Raw genomic sequence first — 25,437 nt, 5'->3', positions numbered from 1 at the left:
ATATTTAGCAGATTATTTCTCCGGTAACGAAAGAACTTTTTGGCTCACTACAAAAGTAGCATGTCATTTCAACATGTTTCCGGCCTTAGTTGGATTACATAATCCAACATTACATCCCTCGCTCTTTACGCTAAAGCTTTTAATTGTATTAAAAAGCAGAATTGTTGCGAAGAGTCAAACTTTGGCGTAAAGAGCGAGGGATTGCGGAGGGGACAACCCATTTCATATACGGAGTAATTTCTGTTCGTTTTAAGTTTTAATGTCGCTCCTTACTTTCAGTTAAAAAAACTAGTTTTTTTATGTAATTTCTAAACGTTTTTGAATTAATGCATGTTTGATTTTGGCTCTCCACACATAAATTATTAAAATGAAATTTGCATATTAATTCCTTTTTTGGCTAAATGGCTTTCTCTTAGTTTTGATCAGACGATTTTGAGAAATAAGGGATGGGAAAGGAGTCCTAGTTGCCATGCAATTTTTCGGTTAAATAAAAAGGCAACTATAAATTTTTATTTTTAACGAATTTTTCTATTAGCAAAAAATATATGTAACTTAAGAATTATCTTACGTAACAAACTTTTATATTCTTTAATTTTTATTATGTATATGAGAGGGTTTGTACCCTCGTTAATACCTCGTTCTTTACACTAAATCGTAAGTTTTATCCCAATTCTTTAAGAATTACCCCTGAATCAGAAAGGCCGTAGAATAAATAGTTGAAATTACTAAAAATACTATAGCATAAAGAGCGAGGTATTTATCTCCTCCTAAATACCTCGCTCTTTATGCTAAAGTATTTTTAGAACCCCTCATATGCGTAATAATTTCTGTTCGTTTTATGTTTCAATGCTACTCTTTACTTTCAATTAAAAAAAATTTCCATGTTTATTTTTTCATTTTTTTTATAGTAATTTTAGAAATTTCTGCGTCCTTTTCATTGAATTTCTGTTCCCCCATGACATATTTCTCCATGGAAAGATCCTCCCACATAGCCCCCTCCCCTTAACCCCACCCCAAAACCAAAAAAAAATTCCCTGAAACCGACTGTACACTTCCCAATAACCATTATTATATGTAAACACTGGTCGAAGTTTGTAACTTGCAGTCCCTCCCCCAGGGACTTTGGGGGATTAAGTCATTCCCAAAGACATAGTTATTATGGTTTTTGACTATGCGGAACAAAATGGCTATCTCAAAATTTTTGATCTGTTGACTTTGGAGAAAAATGAGCGTGGGAGGGGGCCTAGGTGCCCTCCAATTTTTTGGTCACTTAAAAAGGCGACTACAACTTTTCATTTCCGTCAGAATGAGCCCTCTTGCGATACTCTAGGACCACTTGGTCGATACGATGACCCCTGGGGAAAAAAAAACAACAAACAAACAAATAAACACGCACCCGTGATTTGTCTTCTGGAAAAAATACAAAATTCCACATTTATGTAGATAGGAGCTTGTAAATTTTACTACAGGGTTCTCTGATACGCCGAATGTCATTTTGTGATTTTCGTTAAGATTCTGTGACTTTTAGGGGGTGTTTCCCCCTATTTCTAAAATAAGGCAAATTTTCTCAGGCTCGTAACTTTTGATGACAAAGACTAAATTTGATGAAACGTACATATTTGAAATCAGCATAAAACTCTGATTCTTTTGATGTATATTTTAGCATCAAAATTCCGTTTTTTAGAGTTTCGTCTACTGTTGAGCCGGGTCGCTCCTTACTACAGTTCGTTACCACGAACTGTTTGAAAAGAAAATAGTTCGGTATTTCCGGGCTTCTGACATTATTACTCCTTGGCGGAAGTTAGGCTCGAAATTGGAAAACGATTGTATTTTTTCTCTGGGCCCCTTCCACCTCTTAGTTCGTTTATTTTCCCGTTAGTTTTCACCTGTTTTCGCTTTACAGTTGTGTTTATCTCTTAGCAGTTCTTTCGTTAGTTGAGTTATGGTTGTGGTATATAGGTTTTATCGCTCGTATAGTTGTGTTATTTTCAAATTATACTCCATAATAGAGAGGTTCCGAACACCCAGCATTGTACATTAAGCTCTGAATTTGACGTTTTTTTTCTAACGTGACCAGATTCGTCCTGCGCCCTGCGCCCTTTTCATTGAATTTTTCTTCCCCCATGACATATTTCTCCAAGGAAAGATCCTCCCACATAGCCCCCTCCCCCAACCCTACCCCCAAAACCAAAAAAATCCCCCTGAAAACGTCTGTACACTTCCCAAAAACCATTATTACATGTAAACACTGGTCGAAGTTTGTAACTTGCAGCCCCTCCCCCAGGAACTGTGGGGGAGTAAGTCATCCCCAAAGACATAGTTATTATGGTTTTCGACTATGCTGAACAAAATGGCTATCTCAGAATTTTGATCCGTTGACTTTGGGAAAAAAATGACCAAAATTTTTTTGGTCACTTACAAAGGGTCCTAGAACTTTTCATTTCCGTTAGAATGAGCCCTCTTGCGACATTCTAGGACCACTTGGTCGATACGATGACCCCTGGGGAAATGAAAAAAAAAAAAAACAAAAAAAAAAACAAACAAATAAACACGCACCCGTGATTTTTCTTCTAGCAAAAAATGCAAAATTCCACATTTTTGTATATAGGAGCTTGAAACTTCTACAGTAGGGTTCTCTGATATGTTGAATCTGATGGTGTCATTTTCGTTTAGATCGTACGACATTTAGGGGGTATTTCCCCCTATTTTCCTAAATAAGGCAAATTTTCTCAGGCTCGTAACTTTTGATGGGTAGGACTAAACTTGATGAAACTTATATATTTAAAATCAGCATTAAAATGCGGTTCTTTTGATGTAGCTATTGATATCAAAATTCAATTTTTTAGAGTTTTGGTTACTATTGAGCCGGATCGCTTCTTACTACAGTTCGTTACCACGAACTGTTTGATACTTTGTAACTGGTTTTTCATTGGTCATATGTTATTTCGGAACACCTTAGATTTTTAGTAAATAATATGTGTAATTCAGATACCACCCAAAATGGCATCCTTTTCAACTTAAGTAAAACATATTATTAGAAAGACCTTTATCCAACTAGTTTCCAGTTAGTCAATAAGAGACGAAAACGAGGGTTAGTTCATTCCCCTGAAGGGGGTTCTCATCTCCTTCAATGAAAGAACTTGTAATACTTACGTGTTATTCCGACCACACTCAAGAAGTTTGATCTGTTTAAAACCAGTTCTTTGTGTGCACTCTCAGATAATCAGCTTTTCCTGACTGAGATAAACAACTATGCAGGTATATTTTAATTAAATATATAATGTATAGAGTTGGTTAGGTTATGTATTTAATATAATGCTTTCTGAGGGGTCTGCTTTCCATAATTCTGTGTTGCAGTTTCCATAATGTTGTTACTAAGGTATCATATTTCCATAATATTTAGGTATATTTTATAGTGATTAGCCCGACTTAACTTCTTGAGTGTGGTCGGGATAATACGTGAGTACTGAATATGGTATATCTTTTATGCAGGGCGGTATCCAGAATTTGTGTACGGTGGAGGGGGGTACAAAAAAACATTAAAAAGCGCATCATTAATTTGTTTATATGCATTTTGTTACGTTATTACAAGTCAGACAAATATTGGGGTGGCAAATCCCCGACCCCTAGAAAAGGCCATACCTTTATAGTATACCCTTTCTTACAGTAAGTGTCCAGGTAGGGCGAATTCCACTGTTGAAATTAGTTCAAATGACCATGCCCCCTTCACCAAAAAAAAAAGAAAGATAGAAAAGTGGCCTAAATGCAAGCTTCTTTCACATTTGCAACCAGGAAATGACCACTCTAGATTTTTTTGAACTCCCTCCCCCTAGACCTTGAAAACCTTGTTTGATCCTTCGTTGATGAAAAAAAGACACACAACTGCCCCTTGCCCAAGAAATTTAAACACACTGTACGTTTCTCCACCTCTCTGCAGTTTCGTGAATTGACTCTTGCATTTCTTCTTCCTAAGGAAGAATGCTCTGATTTTCTTTCTCATCGGGCTGGACCTGTGTGCCTTACGTAATCAAACAGTTCGTGGTAACGAACTGTATTAAGGAGCGACCCGGCTCAATAGTAACCAAAACTAAAAAACAGAATTCTGATACCAATAGTTACATCAAAAGAATCGCATTTTAATGCTGATTTTAAATATATAAGTTTCATCAAGTTTAGTTTTACCCATCAAAAGTTACGAGCCTGAGAAAATCTGCCCTATTTTAGAAAATAGGGTGAAACACCCCCTAAAAGTCATAGAATCTTAATGAAAATCACACCATCAGATTCAGCGTAACAGAGAACCCTATTATACAAGTTCCAAGACCCTATCTACAAAAATGAGGAATTTTGTATTTTTTGCCAGAAGACAAATCACGGATGCGTGTTTATTTGTTTGTTTGTTTTTTTTTGTTGTTTTTTTTCCCAGGGGTGATCGTACCCACCCAGTGGTCCTAGAATTTTGCGAGAGGGCTCATTAGAACGGAAATGAAAAGTTCTAGTGCCCTTTTTAAGGGACCAAAAAAATCGGAGGGCACCTAGGCCCCCTCCCATGCTCATTTTTTTCCCGAAGTAGTCGGATCAAAATTTTGAGATAGCCATTTTATTCAGCATAGTCGAAAAACCTTATAACTATGTCTTTGGGGACGACTTACTCCCCCACATTCCCCGTGGGAGGGGCTGCAAGTTACAAATTTTGACCAGTGTTTGCATATATTAATGGTTATTGAGAAATGTGGAGACGTTTTCAGGGGGATTTTTTGGTTGGGAGGGGGGAGTTGAGAAGAGGGGGCTATGTGGGAGAAATTTTCCATGGAGAAATTTGTCATGGGGGAAGAAGATTTCCATAAAAGGGGCGCAGCATTTTCTAGCATTATTTAAAAAACAATGAGAAAATAAACATGAAAAAGTTTTTTTCAACTGGAAGTATGGAGTAGCATTAAAACTTAAAACGAACAGAAAATATTACGCATATAAGGGGTTCACCTCCTCCTAATACCTCACTCTTTACGCTAAAGGATTTTTAGTAATTTCAACTATTTATTCTACGGCCTTTGTGATTCAGGGGACAAAATTTAAGCTTTAATGCAAAGAGTTATTGACGAGGTATTGACGAATGGACGAACCTTCTCATATACGTAATAAAAACATACGAACATAAAAGTTTGTTACGTAAGCTAATTCGTAAGTTACGTACATCTTTTACTAATGAAAACGTTCGTAAAAAATAAAAGTTCTAGTTGCCTTTTTAAGTACCCAAAAAAATTGGAGAGCAACCGGGCCTCCTTCCCCTCCTTTTTTTGCAAAATCATTCGATCAAAACTATGGGAAAGCCATTTAGCCAAATAAATAAATATGCAAATTTCGCTTTAATTATTCATCAGCGGAGAGCCGAAATCAAAACATTGATTAACTAAAAAACGTTCAGAAATTAAATAAAAAAAACAAATTTTTTTAACTGAAAGTAAGGAGCGACATTAAAACTTAAAACGAACAGAAATTACCCCGTATATGAAAGGGGCTGCTCCTTCTTCAACGCCCTGCTCTTTACGCTAAAATTTTTACTGTTTTAAAAAGCAGAGTTTAGAGAAAGAGTCAAACTTTAGTGCAAAGAGCAAGGCGTTGAAGAGGGAGCATCCCCTTTCATATACGGGGTAATTTATGTTCGTTTTAAGTTTTAATGTTGCTCCATACTTTCACTTAAAAAAACTTATTTTTTTTTATTTAATATCAACAAGCATTAACAGATAGCAACTTCACTGCCCTTATTTTAATTTGCGAAGTGATGGAACTGCCACCATGGACAAGTAACTCTTTTCTGCAGAGGAAGTATCGATTGGTAAACCTAGATGGGGTTATTGAGAAGTGTATTCATGATTTTTCTACTGAATGTCATGAGTCTTCCCATCTTTGGTCATTTCTGTTTTCCCTGTATTCGTAGTTATCGAAGTATGTTTTTCTTTCTGTTGTTTCTTGATTTTTCTTCTCTGTCCAGTTTCATGACCCCCCCCCCTCCTTTACAGACTATGAAGCCTTTCTAGGGATTATTTATTTTATTTACTGAATGATTTTGTAGTTTATTTGAAATATATCTATCTATATGATGAAAAGCTTTATCAGGGAGCATATTTTGACAGCCCATATGTGATAAGTAGGCTGTGAATGTTGATATATTAGTTTGTCATAGACAACAACCTAAAAAATTAATAACACAAAAAATCATTTAGGGTTATGACAGCTTGTGAGAATATTCAAACAAATACACATGGTTTGCTGTTATTCCATTCCCAATGCAGAAACAGATCTAGAATAAATAGAAAAATTACATCTTGCAGACATAAAGTCGGTACCATGAATGAACACAGGTGCTTAGGTTGAGCGAGGGGTGCAGGGTCTAGAAATCACCCCCCACAAAAAATTGCTTGATTTTTTTACGTTTGACGTCCACTCTTATATTGTTCACACATTTCACGTACTTTTACTACTTTGGAAAATCCCCCCCCCTTAAAGAAACCCTTATCAAGATATATTTATGCATAGAAGGCTGATTGCATAGAAGCTGCATTCTTAATACATATTATCTGCACAACAAGCAAAAGCTTTCTGCATTGTTGTAATAATAATAAATAAATATACATAAAAATTATCCTAAGAAATTAGTCAGCTGAAGCATTTTTTTTCCTTCACATGAGAAACAGAAAGGGTAAATCAAGGGAAAATCTCATGGCAGAATCACTACCTTGGCTGAATAAAAGCTGTTGCTCAGCAGTATCACTAGCATAGAGTGAACCAAACGTCAGTGATATTAGTCGTTTCCAAAGAGGTCTGTCTTGGGCGCGAGTTACAGCTTCATTAGAACCCACGCTTTGGGTTATCAACTTTGGATGACTTCTGCCCATCTTCTCTCAGGGCGTTTCTAGACATTCGTGGTGTGTATGAAATAAAAAAACTGGTCATATGAGTGCTTGAGCAGCCAGACGAAGATGATGGCCATACCCATGCAGCAAGGAAAACGGCTTCTCACACAAGGGTCATAATTTTTAAAAAAAATGGATAAACACCAAGTTCTATATGTCATATCCTAAGCATGTTAACATGAGAGTTTATGGAAGACAAGTACTATGGAAAAGGACACTCATGTCCTTTTCTTAGTTGCCTTTGCAATGATCTTTTTTTAAATGAATCAATGCACACTAAATTGTTTATTAGAGGTTCAATTGGATTCCAAACTAGGCAAGGTTTCAAGGTATCTGTCTGTCTCTTGTCTATGCATCCAAGTTCTACAGCAAGCACTTTCATAGAATTGAATATTACAAGATATCCCCTTTTTGCTGAAAAAAAATTCTTGGCTCAATTCCAGTCTCAGTAGCACATCAACTACCCTTGCCCAAATGGCCTACTCTTTAAAAATATGTATTAACTAATACAAAAGCAAATTTTGCATATCATTATGAATTGTAACTGGAGAAGTTTCAAACCTGGTCTGTCCACTCTTGGATTTAGCTGTATGTTGAAAAAAAGGGTAGCCTATGTTGCTGGTATTCATAAAACTATGGGTTTTATGTATTTTTATTTATATCAGTGGATATATCACGGTTTTACTGTGATGTTTCTTTTATATTTTTTCTCAGTTAATATTTTACTAACATTTTAGACATGCCAATTTCTCCAGGTAAGAGAGATTGAACATAAGACCAACACTTCAGAACCAGGGTCAAAACATATGACAAATTGACTGACAAGTTGAGCAAAAATAAAACAAAAAGATTTCCTGAATAAGCTACCTTCCAGCCCTTGTAGGTAAAGGCACTATTTCACAAAATAAAGGGGAGCAGGCTAACACTTTTGCTTAGTGAAAATACAAAAAAAAATCGAAAGATAGGGGCATTAATATCCATCCCCCCTCAAATGGCATACTTGCTTCTAGGTTCACAAGAAGAATCATATGCCTCATAAGTAGAGAACAGTGTATAAAAATCGAATGTCTTTAAATCTTTATATTGATTTGCAACTACACTATTCAAGCTATAAACTTTATATTTCCATAAAAACAATTTTGGAGCCCTAATACTAAAAATGAACTCTAAAGATTTTAAATAAAAAATATTCTGAATTACCTTCCATCTTCCAGTCCTTGTAGGTTCAGTGGGTCAAAAACATTTCCACCTAGCAAAAACTTTGTAGGCAACACATAACCATCACTTTTTTTTCGTTTTACAGCATAAACTTCAGAGGTACTAACACATCGTTTTCTTCTTCCATGAAAGTGTTTTACTGACCTCCCTTTAACTTGTTGATCTGGTATATGGAACTTGATCTTAGTATCCTCAGCAATTTTTGAGTAAGAAGACTGGGATGGTTCTTTTGCAGATGATGGAAATTTACAATGATTTGTGACTGAACTTTTTGGTGATGCTCCAAAATATGATGGAGAAGAGTCAATACTGGCAGACGCCTTTTGACGTCTTTTTGGCGATGCTCCAAAACTTTTTGGCGATGCTCCAAAATATGATGGAGAAGAGTCAATACTGGCAGACGCCATGATATCACATAATTCTAAAAAATTAACTTTTTTTATTACCAACAAAGAAATATTGTATATAATGCTGTGAAGTGTTTTACCAAAAAACAATTTACCAAATTAAAATACTTTCTCAGATAACAAATCACCATTATCTATAATTTTATAGCAAAAGTGACCCAACCCAAGTTTCTACAGCTTGCCTAATAGCCTACTCAGATTTGAAAATACTTGAGGACTTAAGTACCCAGGTCCTGGAAATACAGAATATTTATTTGATTTTTGATAACTTGCAGATTATTTATACTTGGCTTAAATATGATGAAAGCAATGAGGATAAAAAAGATGGGTTTTGAGAAAGCTAGAAAGTGTGGTATTTAGCTATTGTTGCAAAATATTACCAGTAAATTTGTCTTCTAACATAAAAATGAGATAGAAAAAGAAATATAAGAGCTCATGTGGCATGAGCTCTAGCAAAATTCTAAGAATCAATAGATTAATTTAAAGGAAAATTTGAGGCTTAATGCCAGTCAAAAATTTAATACAAGAACTCTGAGACACAAGGTCCTTCTAAGTATCAAAATTCATTAAGATCTGATCACCTCCTCATAAGTTAAAAATACCTAATTTTTTCTGATTTTTCCTCTCCCTTAATCCCCGCAGATAGTCGAATTGGGGGAAACGACTTTATCAAGTCAATTTGTGCAGGTTCCTGACATGCCCATCAATTTTCATCATCTTAGCAAATCCTAAAGGATCAAACTCGCCAATGCACTGGGCACCACCCCTCCCCCTCCTAACTCCCCCCATCATCCTGATGCTCCATGCCCTAATGGGACTAGATATAGTGTTAGGTTAAAAGATTTTGCTGATTTTAGTTGTTTGCCATTCTTAGATAATTTTTCAAACCATATTGGCCAGCCATAATAAAAATAAAAATCATTTTCCATTAGATTTAAAATAAATTTAACTAAATTTAACTTACAAAGTTTTGATATTGCCCTTTACTTTCAGTTGAAAAAAATAGTTTTTTTTAATTTAATACATACAGGAACATCATGTTTGAAGCAGGAAAGTAAAATGTTACTGTAGACTCTAATCAACTTCATAATAAAAATCTAACAAGACTGATAAAGTGAAACAAACAAAAAAACTCACAACTGAAGGCAAAATAGCTCCCGGCCAAAAACATACTAAAGACACATGAAGACACTGTTTTGGCAGCCAAAGTGGATAAAGGTAATCAGAAAAATCATCACCATAGTTCACAGGTTGGTAATAAGTGCTTTTTAACATTCAAACTCAAATCAACCATAAATTAAATACTATTAAGGAATAAATAAAACACAAAACAAACAGAAATTAAATAGACAATAATAGCAAAAAAATATAAAACAAATTACAATGTAAATGAAAAAGTAAATCTTAAAGCAATTATTGCTTGAACTGAATATGCAAATCAAACTTAAAATGAAAAAAAAATTGCTATAAGTACAAATAAAACCCAAAATGAACAGAAATCAAATAAACAATCTATGCAAACAAAATACAATAGATACTAATATAAATGAACACAAATCTTAAAACAAATGAAACTTAAATTGAATATACCAATCAAGCTTGAAATAAACAAAAAATAAAACAAGAGTTTAGTTATTGCGTCCTTCTCTCACTGTAAGTCTAAAGCCTACTGCTTCATTTATATTATTCATTTACATTTGATGTATATTTTTTTTTTGCCATGATTGTTTATTTAATTTATGTATGTTAGTTTTGGGTTTCACTTATTCTTTAATAGTAATTTCTGGTAATTTTGAGTTTGAATTTTAACAGATATTTGCATCTGCTGATCTTAAGTTTGAAATGGCCTTTAATCTTCTTTGAAAAACTTCTTTTTTGGAAAGTTTTTTTTATTAATTTTTTTATCTTATTATGGGTCAAGGACTAAATTAAAATGATGGACTTTTAAGAATGATATAGGCTAAGTAAGTTTTTTGGATTTTTTTAAGCTAATTTTAGAGTTTAACACTTTTGAGAAGGCTAGGCCTAAAAGAAAACTGATACCAGACTAAATTATACATACTCAATGAATTTTTAAAAGGATGAATCTTTGCTTCTTCTTGACTGTTAAATTAATAGGCCTAATAAGAAGAGTTGAGTTATTGAAAACTCATTGAATAGGCTAAGCTATTTATAATTTGAGTTGGTGGGGTAAATGTTTATTGTGTACATTTAGCATAGGAATGATATTTGTAGGCAATTTAGTTTGTTTTAAAGAGGTTCCTAGAATTGGTAAATGTTTAGAGCACTTAGAAATGCTAATTCTAGAAGTGCATCCATTTCTGGTTGACCCTCCTCCCTTATGGGACAAACTAAAAATCCATAAAGTGGGCTTAATCACAGGTTACATTACCTATAGAGCAAAACATACTAGTCCATGAGCCCTTCAGGCAGCAGGGTGAGGTCCATATTCTATACTTATCTAATAAACCTTGTTTGATTTTTTTTTTTTTTTTTTTAGTTGTGTTGTAAGACCAATACTGTTTTTTTTTCCTAGCACTCCAATTTCAGTTTATTCCTAGAAAGTGGAAAGGGTCTAACATCTGCAGTTTTTATGGAAAGTGTGGGCCTTAGGCTGGATTGATGAATATGAGTTACATTTTGGAAAGCATTGTAGGAGTCTTGCCTGGGGTCAAAAATCTATTGCTTCTACCCATTTCTGTTCATGATTTCAGCTGAATTTATTATGTTTTTTTGCACTTTGGATCTTGGTAGAGAAATGGTATCAGATGTGCCTCTTAAACTTTAAAATTTCTCTCATTGCTAATCCTTTGTTCCTTTCTAAGTGATGATGTCAGAAACTTGGCCTACAGCAAAAAGTCAACTAAGACAAATAGACTTTTTTTGACAGTAGTCAATAGCTCTTGACAAGCTGATCAAAGCATATGTCATCCATTTTTTGGTAGAAAAATTCCTTCATGAGATATATCAGTTTGAAAATGTAAAGGGGTTGACAACTTCAGTAGTAAGGTATACACTGAAACCAAAAATAGGTCAATACCAATTGTGAGACATATAGGGGAGTTTTAAGCATAGTCAACTGTTAGCTCATAAACATCTTTGTCAATGAGGGGTTTGCAACTTTTGGTAGTAGGAGTACCTGTTATTTGTTTCTGGTGTATTTGATGGTAAGACCAATTTGGTTCCAGTGGTAAGACATGTAATAAAATGTAGGGTAAAATTCTAGTTAATTGACTTCTTGCTATCTTGGAAAGGGTTTAGGTTGGGAAAATGAAACTTTCAGGGATGGGACTACAGGCTAGAGTATGTCCCAGGAAGGTATTTTAAAGTACCCACCTCTACTCCTTCTCCCTCTAGAGGGCCCTGAAATTTGCCTACATGACAGGTCTATATACCTATTGAAATTTTGGCAAAACAATATTTTACCTTAATTTTCAGTTACTAGTTGCTTTTTCTCTGCCTTTAGTTCTGAAAATACAGTTCCTGTTATTTGAGTAGAATTTTGAGCCATATTAATGTTTTTTTTTTCAAAATTTAGGAAATGTATTTGCATTTCTTTAAAACCTAATAAAATGGAATTGAGCAAAGTTATGAAACTGAAAACAATTTTGTTGTACTTCAATTAAGCAGAAGATCTATTTTGCAAGATTTCACTTTTGTAACACACATATTTTTAAAGGTCATCAAAGGTCAGGGCCCTCTAGAGGGAGAAGGAGTAGAGGTAGATACTTCAAAATACCTTCCCAGGACATACTTTAGCCTATAGACCCATCCCTGAAAGTTTCATTTTCCTAACCTAAACCATTTCTGAGATACCAAGAAGTCAATTAACTAGAATTTGACCAAAAGTAGCAATTTGCTGTTAGGCTACAATCATCTTTAGCAATGAGGGATTTGTAACTTTTGCTAGTTGCAATTAGGAGTTAGCAGCTTTTGCAAGTTGATGTACCTAGTAGGCCTATTTATTTGAAGATCCTTACAGATTAACAACTTCTGTGTTTAATTGAAGCAAGGAAACAAAACAAAGTGTTTCTCTTGCATCACTTCACTTGGCAAAGGCATCCACAACACCTCATGTTGCCCATGCAACATAGATCTAGTTTTATCACTCTTTGTTGAATCAATATAGAACACAGACCTTGCCCTGCTGCCTGCAAGGCTCATGGAGTAATATGCTTTGCTCTGTAGGTAATGCTACCTGTAAGCAACCCTACTTTATGCATTTTTAGTCTTGTTGGAAGGGGATATAAGAAACCTAAAAAATGGATGAAGGCCTAGGCTAGTCTACTTCCCAAGTAATGACAAAGAAACAACATGTGATTATCAGAATCTTGCTATATGCAGTAATATACACTTCTTTAAAGAACCAGGAACAAAACTAAACATTTACCCTAGAATTATATAGGTTTTCCTTGGCTTGATATCCTATGGGTTTCACTAAAGTAAGAGTAGACCTAGGGCCTAGCCTATTCATTTGTAAAGGCAAAAGCAAAACGAAGAAGCCTTGAAAAACGATTATCTAGCCTAATTAGAAACAAAATATTATTCACTTGTCAAGCAGCTACTTTTTAGAATTTTCCTATGAATTTTGACTTCTTGTCCTTTTCTTTGTTTTTATCATAGACTACTGCGTCTCTGCTGGGGGTATACACATATAAATATTCAATGTATTTATGGAGGGCCAGTACAACCCTGACGAGCTCAGCGGTTCTAGCGAAAGATTTGTCCTCAAATACCCGATTTGGCCGTTATTTTCAAGAAGAATCATAAATTTTGGCAGATCTGTACCAAGCAAGAACTGATTAGAAATTTTTAGCTGATTAAGTATTTTAATTAATCTGACTGATATCGAAAGAAATTTTGTCATTTTTGTAGAAAATAGCAGCAGTATTTTTGAATCGTAAGCAGATGTGTCTATTACAACTAAGATTTTATAAAAACAGTTTTCTTTAATTACTATTAAAAACAAAGTAATTCTAATCCAAATTTAAAAAAAATAATCTTTTTGTGTGTTAATTTTTTCATCAAAAAATAGCTTGTGCCCACCACTATGTTTCTCGGACCACTATCATCAGCAATTATTAGATAACTTCGAAGACCACACTGCCTTTCCATGACGAAAGTAAAACAGTTCAAACTAGGGATGATACCTTTTTATTGACAGTGAAATATAAAATTATTTAACTGGATATTTCGAACACATATACAGTGTTCGAAATATCCAGTTAAATAATTTTATATTTCACTGTCAATAAAAAGGTATCATCCCTAGTTTGAACTGTTTTAGTTTAGCAATTATTAGCGTTATTAAATCGTGCACTGAAACTTCAATCAATTAACACAAAATCAAAGAAGGGCTAAATATTGTCAAAAAATCAAAACTGAAGAAGACTACTTCAGATAATGAGAAGAAGATTATTTTATTTGACTGATGTAAAACTACAAATTTAATTTATACGCAAAAACTGTTCTAATGTCTTATAATTACATTGCGTTACATTTTGGAATAATAAAGGATATTGTCATTCTTTGGAGTCGTCCCTTTTTGATTTCTAATTTGACTGATTAATAGCTGGGTCAATTGCGGAGTTTCATGATAAAAAACTTGGCAAATTTTTCTAATACGCTGATATAATTGGTTCTTCTTGTTATCTTATAGGTTTCAATGGTGTGAATATTCCACCTTCAAAATTTATAACTGTGAAGGGGATAAATGTTGAAATAAATAAATAGCTTAGTATATCTTAATTTCCCAAAACCTAAGTGGGAATAGCTTTCACACTTACGATTATATCACTTCATTTACACAGAAGAATACCTCCAGCATATCTAATATCTTTTAGGCAAAAGGAGTATTGGAACGTCTTTGAAAAACAACAGCATCAAATATGTTTTAAAGATGTCCGAAAACTTTTTTTTGGAAGTTATTTTGTAAAGTATGCTGAATACCCAATGAAAAAAGCAAACGCGGAATATTTTTGCCCTTGGACTTCAATAGTACATTTTTTCTAGCGTTACTGAAGAAAATTTACTATTTTGTGAAGACGCTACTTGGTTAAATTCAAATCATTACACAGTTCTTATTAAACAATAAACACATTTGAACAAAAACAAAATTCGTAACTTGCGATCAAGCTTTTACTAAAGTTATCAGCATTGGGTTGCGGGTAACTGCAGACGATAGCAGTATAGTTCAAATAAGCTTTTCCGTGTGCTAAGGTGAATGTCATATACATTCGTTTTTTTTTCACCACGTATGTTGCAGTACGTATCCCCTTTCACTTCCTCAACCTTCAAGCCCAGATCAGGATGCTCAATCTCAAATTTAAACCAAGTGTCATTCTAACAGCCTTATTTATTGTGCTATTCAGTTGCAGAGTACCCCTGTTGAACACCCTAGAACGGGTATCGAATAATCATTTAATCTAGCTTAAAGCGCAAAACTAACATATCATAGTTTAATTCAAATATTAAAAACTATCAAACTCACTACAATACATTTCAAACACTAGACATGCCAAGAAGAAATTTGGCGGTTAGAAATTTTCAGAAATTTGGCAAAATTTTCCCTGATTGATGTAACGCTGAGCTTGTATACGAAGTAGATGACTCACTCTTTTAACGAATGAGACAAGATTTACTTTTAAATAAAGTTGGGCCTGCCATTGAATTGAATATTAAATTTTCAATTGCGAAAGAAAGTGATTGCACGAGAATACAAATTTAAAACTGCTGCACATTCATCAACAAAAGTTACAAACATTATGCTGATGCAAATTATTGAATAACAATGCTAACACTTTTTGCCACCATTTTAGACTTTAGAACCTTTTGCCGATAAAGTAATTGTATAAATATTAATGTTGAACATATTAGAAAACGCAATGGGCCCTTGTTATTCTTTATATATATATATATATATATATATATATATATATATATATATATATATATATATATATATATATATATATATATATATATATATATATATATATATATATATATATATATATATGAGTGAGGATTTTATGACGTTAGGTAACGAAAAATTTAATTAAGTAGATAGCTTCACTTGCTTGAAAAGTATTTTTTAGCGAATCTCGCGTACGCACTGAAACTATAAAAAGTAGAATCAGATTGGGCTATTGGAGGCCATAATACTGAAAATGGTCCGAGATGGGCTTTAAACGTAAGTGATTATGGAGGCTTAGGAAAATTTGGTTAATAGTTTCCTATGTCCAAGAACAGTTTCAGATTAATGCCAACCTAAACATTTACGAGGCAATAACCTTAACGATTAATTTAGTCCGATCCTACTTTCTGGGCAATAATGAAAGTAAAGCTAAAATGATTTGACCATGTTTTCCGAATGGAGGCTGGTAAATTTTTCTTTTTTTCCATCTATCTGGCACCAAACGAAAAACTGGTTGTCCTGAATGGAATGGGAGAAGGTCATAAGAGAGGATTTAAAAGAAACTGTAGCTTCATAGGAGAGATACAGATAAAGAGCAAATTTGAATAGAATGGGGTGCGCAATGAGCTTGTACAGCTGTGCTGAAATAAGATAGCGTGGTGCCATAATGAATTGTTTGCAGTAGTAGTACTTCCTGTTCAACTCTCTGACTTTGAGATTTGCTCTTAGATTGAACCTGTGTCTAAGTGCTGCCTAAGTTCTGCTGTGGGTAGCCGTAGCGTATTGTTTCACGTATTCAGGAAAGAAATAAAAGAAAATCTGAGAAATTTACACTTTAATAAATTTGTTGGTCTAAACTGTCTAAGTATGAGGAGTTTATAACATTTTATTGAACTCTAGTGTTTAATGAATTTATTGGAATTTGTCTTGTCTAGGTCTAACTCATATTTAACTTCCTATGGACAGATAGGGTGGGTGAAAAAATCCTGTTGAATTCCAGCTGGGAGTAGGCCTAACTGTAATGATGGATTAATTGCTAATGTGGATGTCCCAATTATTTAGTTTCCTCTTTTTTATTTTAGTACAATTCTAGTTTAGCTACTTTTCACTGTCATTGAAATGGGTTAGATTAGATAAGTGAAACTTCCAGTAGCCTAGCGTAATGTATCCAGGGTCAAAAATATACTCTTGGGAGGTATTGCCAAGCTTCTCTATGTTCACCCTCTTTTGATTTCCATGTCTTAGAAATCTGCTTGTTTTACAACTCTAAACCATTGAAATTTGACTAAACTACATTTTACAGTAATTTTCAGTTATCAGTTTCTTTTTCTCTAGCTTTAGGTCTGAAAAGACAATTTCTATTATTTGAGCAGAATTTTAAGCCCTATCAATAGTTTTTTTTTTCAAATTAAGGATTTGTATTTGGATATCTTTAAAATCTTTAGGACTGAGTTGTGAAACTGAACACAGTTTTGCTCTAGGCTCCTTTATTTAAGGAGAAGATCTAATTTTTAAAGTTTCACTTTTGTAACATAAGAATTTTTAAAGGTCATTAAAGTTCAGGCCCTCTAGAGAGAGAAGGAGTGTAGGTAGGCTAGCTACATATGCTTATGCTCCTCTGATTTCTGAGACTTAGAAATTTACTTGCTTTACAGCTCTAAACCTATTGAAATTTGACTAAACAACATTTTACCTTTATTTTCAGTCAATACTTTCTATTTCTCTAGCTTTAGTACTGAACAGACAATTTATGTTTGGCCTATTTGAGTAGAATTCTAAGCCACACCAATTTTTTCAAAATTTAGGAATTGTATTTGCATATCATGAAAACCTTGTAAATAAGGATTGAGCAAAGTTGTGAAACTAAAAACAGTTTTGCTGTACTTTATTTAAGGTTTTAAGGTTTTTATTAAAGGTTTCACTTTTATAATGTAAAGATTTCTAAAGGTAAGGCCCTCTAGAGAAAGAAGGAGTATAGATAGGCTTGGTATATCAAAATACCCTCCCAGGATGTATTTTAGGGGAAAAACCAGTATCCAATTAATCAAAATCATTCCAAACTAGAACCCTTGTTATGTTCCTTGTGATCTTGTTATGAAAGAGGAATTAGCCTAGGAAGAATTGTATATTGTCTATCATTTAATGCTTCCAAGTTCAAAATGCACTCAGGAGTCATTGACGCAAACCAAATTGGTTTGTCCCAAACTGTCAAGCTAGACTTTTCAGATTCGTTTGCAAAATGTGATGCTATGAAGAATGGAGTAAAAATAGGTTACAAACTTTTCAGAATTTATGATTTCATAAGTGTACCACAATGTTGCTTTAAGTGCAGGCCTCCTGATCACTTTACCAATAATTGTACCAGTCAGGTGGAAAAATGTTCATGCTGCACCAAAAATCACATGTTTTTGAAAGATGTGCCCTGTACAAATAGACCAAAATGTGCAAACTGTGGCGATTCTCATACTTCATATAGTTTATTATGTCCAGTGCTCAAGTCTCATATTGCAACTGCTATGAAAAAATGATGTCACAAAAATTCTTGGTTATTTCATACAATATAAATGGAACACATCAAAAAGAGCACATCATTGATGAACTTTTGAGCAACTGTGACATCATTTGTCTTCAACAGCATCTTTTATCTTCAAATAATACCAACTTGTTGAAACAGAGTGCAAACCATATTACTTTTGTGAGTGCTGCAAGATCTACGTTTGGTAGACCTTCCAGAGGCCTCGCCTGTATACTGAGACGTATCTCCTTTTCATCCATGATGCCTGTGCTGTTCCATAGTGATGAAAACCTCTTGGCTGTGCAAATTGCTGATTTAATACTTATAAATGTGTATTTTCCTTGTGATTGGTAGTCAGTTCAATCACTGAACAAGTTTGCAAAGACCTGTAGTGTTTTGAAAAAAGTGACAGAATCTGCATCATCTCTTGGTTATCAATTTGTTGTTGCTGGGGATTTTAATGCTGATTTACTGAATTCAAATATTTGGTCTGATATGGTTTTTGAGTCTTTATCTGAGTTTAAGCTAGTGGATAAGAATTGTCTGTTTTCTTAACATCCATCATTCTGGGAGCCTTACTAAAATTGATCATGTTCTTTGCTCTCCTAACTTATCTGTTTTGACTGTTTCTGTACATGAAATAGAAAGCAATATAGACCACCTACCAATTTCCTTCATGCTTGGTATTTCTCTGTTGCAAGATAGACGTGGGAATTGTAGATGGGTTACCAGATGAAATTGGAATAAGGTTAATTGGGCTCTTTATATTTCTACCTTTACAGCTTTTCTGTATAGGATAAAAGTTCCTTTTCAGCTACTTTGGGTTGGATCTAAATTTGTAAATGATAAGAATTTTCTGAATAAATATTATTTTGATATTATATCATGCATGAAGGAAGCTGAGGGGGTAGCTGTTCCCAAAGAACATGTTAAATTTAATACACTGAAGCCTGAATGGTCTTGGGATCCGGGTCTAAAATCAGTGAAAAATAAAGCCAAATTTTGGCTATGTATTTGGGTTTCTTACAAATGACCACATAGCAGTCTAGTATTTCAGCTTAAACAGAAAACTAAATTAGAATATAAAAAGTATTTATGGTCTGTAAAATTTCCAAATTCCCGTCAAGTAGTTTTGATTAGAAAAATGTGGTAAATTCAAATAAAATCGATGACTCTTCATCAAGAAGTAGCCCAATTAGTCCTGCTGCTTGGTACAAATATTATGACCAGATTTTCAACACTATAAACCAGTTTGTTCATGCTACTTTTATGAGGTTTCTTATTTCTGCGCTTCCCATATCACTCCGCCAGAACCAGATCCTCCCAGTTAATTTAGTTTCAGTGGCACAAGCTATAAAAAAGCTTAAGTCTAGCTCTATTGATTGTGATGGTATAAGTGTCAAACACCTAAATGTTGATTGTTCAGCTCTAGTCCAACATTTACAACTTCTGTTTCAAATGTGCTTATGCACCTCAGTTGTGCCTGAAAGTTTTTTATGTGGAACAGTTACTCCGATCCTGAAAAGAGGAAAGATTCCAACTGAGTGTGCATCTTACAGGCCAATAATGGTTTCCTGCAATATAAGCAAAATTTTTGAGTATCTTCTCCTCCCATCAGTTAATTCTTTGGCATATTTTGGTGAAAATCAGATTGGGTTTTCAGCTGGGGTAGGTTGCCAGCAGGCTCATCAAGTTTTGGCTACTGTTCTTACTGAGGCTACTAAAAAGGGATTCGAGTTATATTTATGTGCTTTGGATCTCTCCAAAGCCTTTGACACTTATGCATTCCCAAGCTATCTTTTCCCTTTTTAGTCATGGTATCAACATATTGGTAATTTTTCTTCTTAGATATTGGTATTCAAATTCCTTTTTGCAGATTAAAATGGATATGAGGGTTTCAGATAGTAAAATTCCAATATGACGTGGGGTCTGGCAAGGTGCTGTCCTCTCCCCCTCTATTTTCAAACTTTGTATATCATCTGTCCTTTCCTCTATCCCACCTACTTGTATCCTTAATTCTGTAAATATTTCTTATCTTGCCTATGCAGATGATATTCTTTTGATCAGTAGGACTAAAAAAGGAACCTCTTTGTCTGTTTCAACAGTAGCATCTAAACTTCATGTGATTGGACTTTCTCTTAATCTTTCAAAGTGTGAATATCTTTCATTTAATAGCAATATCACTACTCCTCTAATCTGTGGATCTTTTTCTATCCTGTCAGTTTCTTCACTTCGGTGGCTGGGAATTAACATCAGTAAAACTCTAAAATCCTTATGGACTCTCACTGTTGCTGATTGCAAGAAGAAAATCCAATTAAGTTACACTAAAATTGTTGCTAACCAAGGTAGATACAATAGAAAGTCTCTTGCTAAATTATATTCGGTTTTTACAGATCATACGGTTTTGTTTCTTTCTGGTATTTGCCCTATTTTTCATAAAAAAGATATCAGTTCAATTCGTTCCTATTATTTCCGGTTTTCCCGTTTTCTATTGTATCTGCCTCCATGGTATAGGAATAGAAGCCTCATATCTATTTATAATTTCCCAGATATTGGGTTGAAGCTCACAGAGCTTGCTGGCAAAATACCCCAGTCTACTTATAAGTATCTGCCCGTCCACGGAGGCCTTACTTGTTTGCTTTAGTCTCTTGTTTTTTCTGTTTTGTGTAGTGTTTGTTTTGTTTCTTTTATTGATACTCTGCTTTGATTTTTGTAGCGGGTCAAAAATAAATTATTATTATTATTATTATTATATGGTTACTATTTAAATTATTTAAGATTCCACATTTGAAATTAGGTGCCTATTAGTTTATTGACTTACCTACAAAGACCTCTTTTTAGTAATACCAATTCTGTAATTTTTTGTATATATCCATTTAGTGTTTCAGTTTTATTCACATATTAACAGAAAGCTGATTTTCTTCCAATTCTAAAATGTAACTTTTATTCCTTGACATTTATTCTATAGATCAAAAATAATAGATATAATTTTTTCTTTTCAATTGCTTGTCAAAAACAGAGACTATATTTTTAATTTATGCTGACAAATTAATGGTTTAAATTTGACCAAAAGGGTGGGGTGTTTGTTACTGCCCTCACATTGTATCATGTTGTATTAAAATAGGGGGTGGTCCTAAAACCCATCTCTAATTTCTGGGAATGCCAAAGAAAAGTAATATTTCCCAAAAAGAGGTCTTTTACTAAAAGTTTCATTTCCCAACCTAATCCTTTTCCAAGATGGTGAAAAGTAGCTAAACTGGAATTTCACCATTATTTCAACTGGTATTAGCATAAATATAAGCTAGGACTATGAAATTAGCAAATTTTTGATAGCCCATAGTCTATAGTTAGCCTGAATTCAAGTATTAAGAGAGGGGGGCTGGAATAGTCCCAATAGTTTGACTAAATGTCTCTTCCCTAAACATGACAATAGGTTCCAACTCTTGGACACATTATAGATTGCTGGGCTATTTGAAACAATTGTTGTGCTTCACAAAACTTGTCTAAGGCCTAAGTTGAATCTAGGCCATACATTACTGAGTCTGTCTATGGTATAGGTACTTTGTTTTAATAGTAAAATTTGAGGTCAGGGGCTTCTTGCTGTCTTACAAAGTAGCTGAGCTGGGTGAGTAAAGCTTTCAGGAATGTATTCAGAGCTTTAATGATGCTCTTGGAAGATAGTTTGAAACATATGCTTAAATCCTTTCTGTCTACAGATAGCACAGACCTCTAATGGCTTTTGACAATCTTTGATAACATTTTGAATTTGCTCTCTAATGAGATAGCTAAAAAAGAGAGATTCTTTTAAAACCAGAATTTCACCCTGAAATCATATATAACATCCATTTGTATTGAAAATGATCCTTACCCCCACCCTCTGTAATGTGAATATACTCAGAATTGCATATATATATATATATACTGAATTTTATGTCAGTCACTCTTTTCTTCAAATTGATTAAATAGTTTGTCAAAATAATGGAAAATTCACTGCATATATACAATCTAGGGTGAATATTTGCAGATTGGAAGGGGGTAGAGGCAAATTTAATTTCCAATAAAAATAATTGTCATATCTGGATTCTGGATGAAATAGCTTTCCCATGTGCTAGTTAATTTGAAAATTTACCCAATGTTTATGTCATAATAGTGGAACCATACGAAATAGATCCTCTCCTCAAATGAGCAAAATGAAAGTGTTTTGAGCATTATACTTTTGCTCTATCTCACTTTGTAAGGTTTAAAATTTCTACTTTATTTTGTAAATTTTGCAAAAGATTCCTTGGTAGGGCTTAAAATTCTTCCAATTTAAAATGCAATACCTTCCCAGGGTATATTATTGGCATTAGAATCATTCCTTAAAATAATGTTCACCAAATTTCCAAGATAGCAAGAAGCCCTTATACTAGAATTCTGCTGTTTTAACATCAAGATCCCATGTCCAAAATTGGGTAGCATTCTCAAAATTTAAGCTCCAGATTAACTTGTTTATTTATGAGTTGGCTCTACTGTTAACTATCAGTGCATTTAAATATGTTTTTTGTTATATAAGGTTGAAATATTAAAGTTCATCACATATGTAATAAGAAAGTTTAGACATGTCCAATGGTAAAAAATTGACTTTATAGGTTGTATGAAACTTTTACAGCGATTTAACTACTGAAGTGGTGACTAGCTGTCCAACTATTAGGTATCTTGCCCTTTTTTGAGCCCTTGATGGGACATTGGCTCCATATTTGAAAAACAGTTACCACAAATTCTGAGAAGTACCATAAAATAATAAAAAAAACTTACCTATCTCATTCCTAAAATTACATTGCTTCTCTTGACCCCTCTCCTCTGACGGATAAATATATATAGTGTAGTCTGTCTACTCAGACTGTATTTTTTCACAGCATGACTCTTTTCTTCAGATATATCCAAAAAAAAGTAAAGTTTTGTACATAGCACAGAGTATTATCTGGCATTAGTAGGGACTAGAGTACATTTGCCATGGTATTTGTTAGTAATTAGTGTTAGAAGACCCCATCAACTAGTATCTTTCAGCTAGCAAGGTAATTATTCTGGACAGTGATTTTGGAAAGTGTTTAGACATTGGAAAAATAAACAGCAAAATTCTATAAAACATGCTCATGGCTATCTTAGACATTTGTTGAATTAGGTAAATTCATATAAGGTAATTTAAGATTCAAGGTAGCAAAACTTCCAGGAACAGAATGATAACCTAAACTACACCATGGGGAGTTTTTTTTCAAATATCTAAAGTTATCCCTCCCCCCTTCAAAACACTTTGATAACCTTAGCAAACCCTTGCTTAATAAAATATGCTCATGGGCAATGGCTATCTTAGAAATTTGTTGAATTAGGTAAATTCATTTAAGGTAATTTAAGATTCAAGGTAATGAAACTTCCAGGAACAGAATAATAACCTAAATTACACCATGGGTAGTTTTTCAAATATCTAAAGTTATCCCTCCCCCCATTCAAAAGACTTTGATAACCTTAGTAAACCCTTGCATAATAAAATATAATCATGGCTATCTTAAAAATTTGTTGAATTAGGTAAATTCATTTAAGGTAATTTAAGATTCAAGTTGATGAAACTTCCAGGAATAGAATAATAACCTAAATTTTTACCATGGGGAGTCTTTTTGAAATATCTAAAGTAATCCCCCCCCTTCAAAAGACGTTGATGACCTTAGCAAACCCTTGCTTAATAAAAGTAGAGCTTTCAAAAATAAATGTAAAGCTTCAAAAAAAAAAAATGGTTCTGAGCCTAATGCCTTTGCAAAATCCTGACTTATAGGGTTTTGAAGGTTTTGTAAAAATATAAAATTAAATCATAAAATGGCCTTTGACCCTATTGAAATGGTCGGGATTCTGACCATGATTCTAAAAATAGTGTGCTGTTCCTGCCAGTGGGGCATGGCATTATTTTGGTGGGTCATGGGCAGGATGTACACCCTCTGGCTGATTATACTCTAGAGCCCTAGTTTCGAAAAAAAATCACTTGAATGATATCATGTTTAAACATATTTAATGAGCAAAAAAGATGCATGATAGTAATGCCATAATGTCATACATTATGCAAACAGTGTTTTATACAGATATTGTTTTCATTTGCATAAAATATGCCCAAAGGATGACCTGAAAAAAAGATTAATGGCTCTTTAAACTTCCTTCAGGTGAATACATGCAACATTTTCAACAACAAATTTTAAATGTCATTAGGGGGACATCATGATTTTAGAAATGCCTAGGTAAAGCTTGGCCCAAAATTGGTTGGGAACCAATAGATTATGGTATAAAACTTAGAGTCTAAGAATAGTAGACTCAAACAAAAATTGTCTTTTGCACAGTCTTGTTAGCATTAGAAGGAGCAAATTATTTAAAATAGTTATTTTAAAACACCTTCTCAGGTCAAAACTTACACTGTAGATTCATCACTGAAATTTTTTTTTCACCTAGTTCATCTAATTTTCAAGATAGTGAAAAGCCTATCTAGAATTTTACCCAAAAAGTATTAAAAAATATTAATTTTATTTATAATAATAAAATTTTGGATACCTCTCTCTATAGGCACGGAATGGCGATTCAGTTGAGACATCTAAAGAGACTAACCTGGGAGACGGGATTTGGTAGGGTTATAACAAAGGTACTTGACATGGTTAGTACAATGGAAGGTTTACTACATGGAAGGTGATATTTGATTTATTAGTACTGTATTCATTCCCATGTTTGGGTTGTTAACTCCATCTATAACATGGGTAAGGACTACAAGGCAGTTGTTTTTAACATTTTAAAAACATAATTCAAAGTAGCAAATAGGCTCAGATGTTGCTGTCCACAAAGTCAGGAGCTTTTTTGGAGATTAATTAAGACAAGGTTGAGTCAAACATTTGACTTTTCTAGGCTAATTAAGATGGTATGTACCCTGTGCACAGAGCAATGAGTAGTAGAGATTTCAGTCAAGGTACATAGTTGTTTTATATCAACATGAATGAGCAATATTGACTTTCGGCCAGTCTCAAATCAATACTGGGAAGCTGCATAAATATGATTTTGTATCTAGTTCAGCTTGGTATGCTGAACAATTTGTTGTGCAGACAATTTTTCTTGGCTACAGTCTAAAATTCTTCCACCTTCGCTTCATCTAGGTCATATTAATGCAATGTCTGTTGATGCTGTTAAAATTACTAACTAAAATCTTTGTCTATTGATATTAATCCATTAGTATAAATGATTTAAATCCAAAGTGCATTGCTTCAAATGTGTTTGGCATCTTTGCTGGTTCCAAATAGCCTTGTATGTGGGACTTTCATTTCATTATTAAGATAGGTAACTCTGAATGTTCATCCTTTTACCCTATAACCACTGTGTGTAACCTTAGTAAAATCCTTAAGTTTACTTTAATTTATCATTTGTATAAAAATATGTTTCTGATCCAATCAGTTTGTTTTCAAATCT

At 33.8% G+C, this 25,437-nt stretch overlaps 2 protein-coding genes across 5 annotated transcripts in view; one reads left to right on the top strand and one right to left on the bottom strand.

Moving 5' to 3' along the window:
- Nucleotides 1-13,251, bottom strand: part of LOC136026495 (7SK snRNA methylphosphate capping enzyme-like) — a 69,800-nt gene extending 56,549 nt beyond the window's left edge. For 3 of the 4 annotated variants that reach the window (XM_065703117.1, XM_065703120.1, XM_065703119.1), the window contains exons 1-2: nt 13,090-13,251; nt 8,115-8,553 (exon numbers count right to left, since the gene is read on the bottom strand). In XM_065703117.1, the coding sequence (XP_065559189.1) occupies nt 8,115-8,539 (425 nt within the window). In that variant the 5' untranslated portion in view covers nt 8,540-8,553; nt 13,090-13,251. Of the gene's footprint in view, nt 1-8,114; nt 8,554-12,929; nt 12,948-13,089 lie in introns of those variants that run through there. The other variant, XM_065703118.1, reaches the window with a different exon arrangement.
- Nucleotides 13,252-16,195: 2,944 nt separating this feature from the next.
- Nucleotides 16,196-25,437, top strand: part of LOC136026487 (GMP synthase [glutamine-hydrolyzing]-like) — a 130,082-nt gene continuing 120,840 nt past the window's right edge. The window contains exon 1 of the mRNA XM_065703104.1: nt 16,196-16,320. The gene's annotated coding sequence lies outside the window, so the exon portion shown is untranslated. The remainder of the gene's footprint in view (nt 16,321-25,437) is intronic.

Source organism: Artemia franciscana, chromosome 4 (genome assembly GCF_032884065.1).
Source record: "Artemia franciscana chromosome 4, ASM3288406v1, whole genome shotgun sequence".
In the NCBI taxonomy this organism is placed as follows: Eukaryota; Metazoa; Arthropoda; class Branchiopoda; order Anostraca; family Artemiidae; genus Artemia; species Artemia franciscana.
This window is presented reverse-complemented; position numbering and strand designations above follow the sequence as displayed.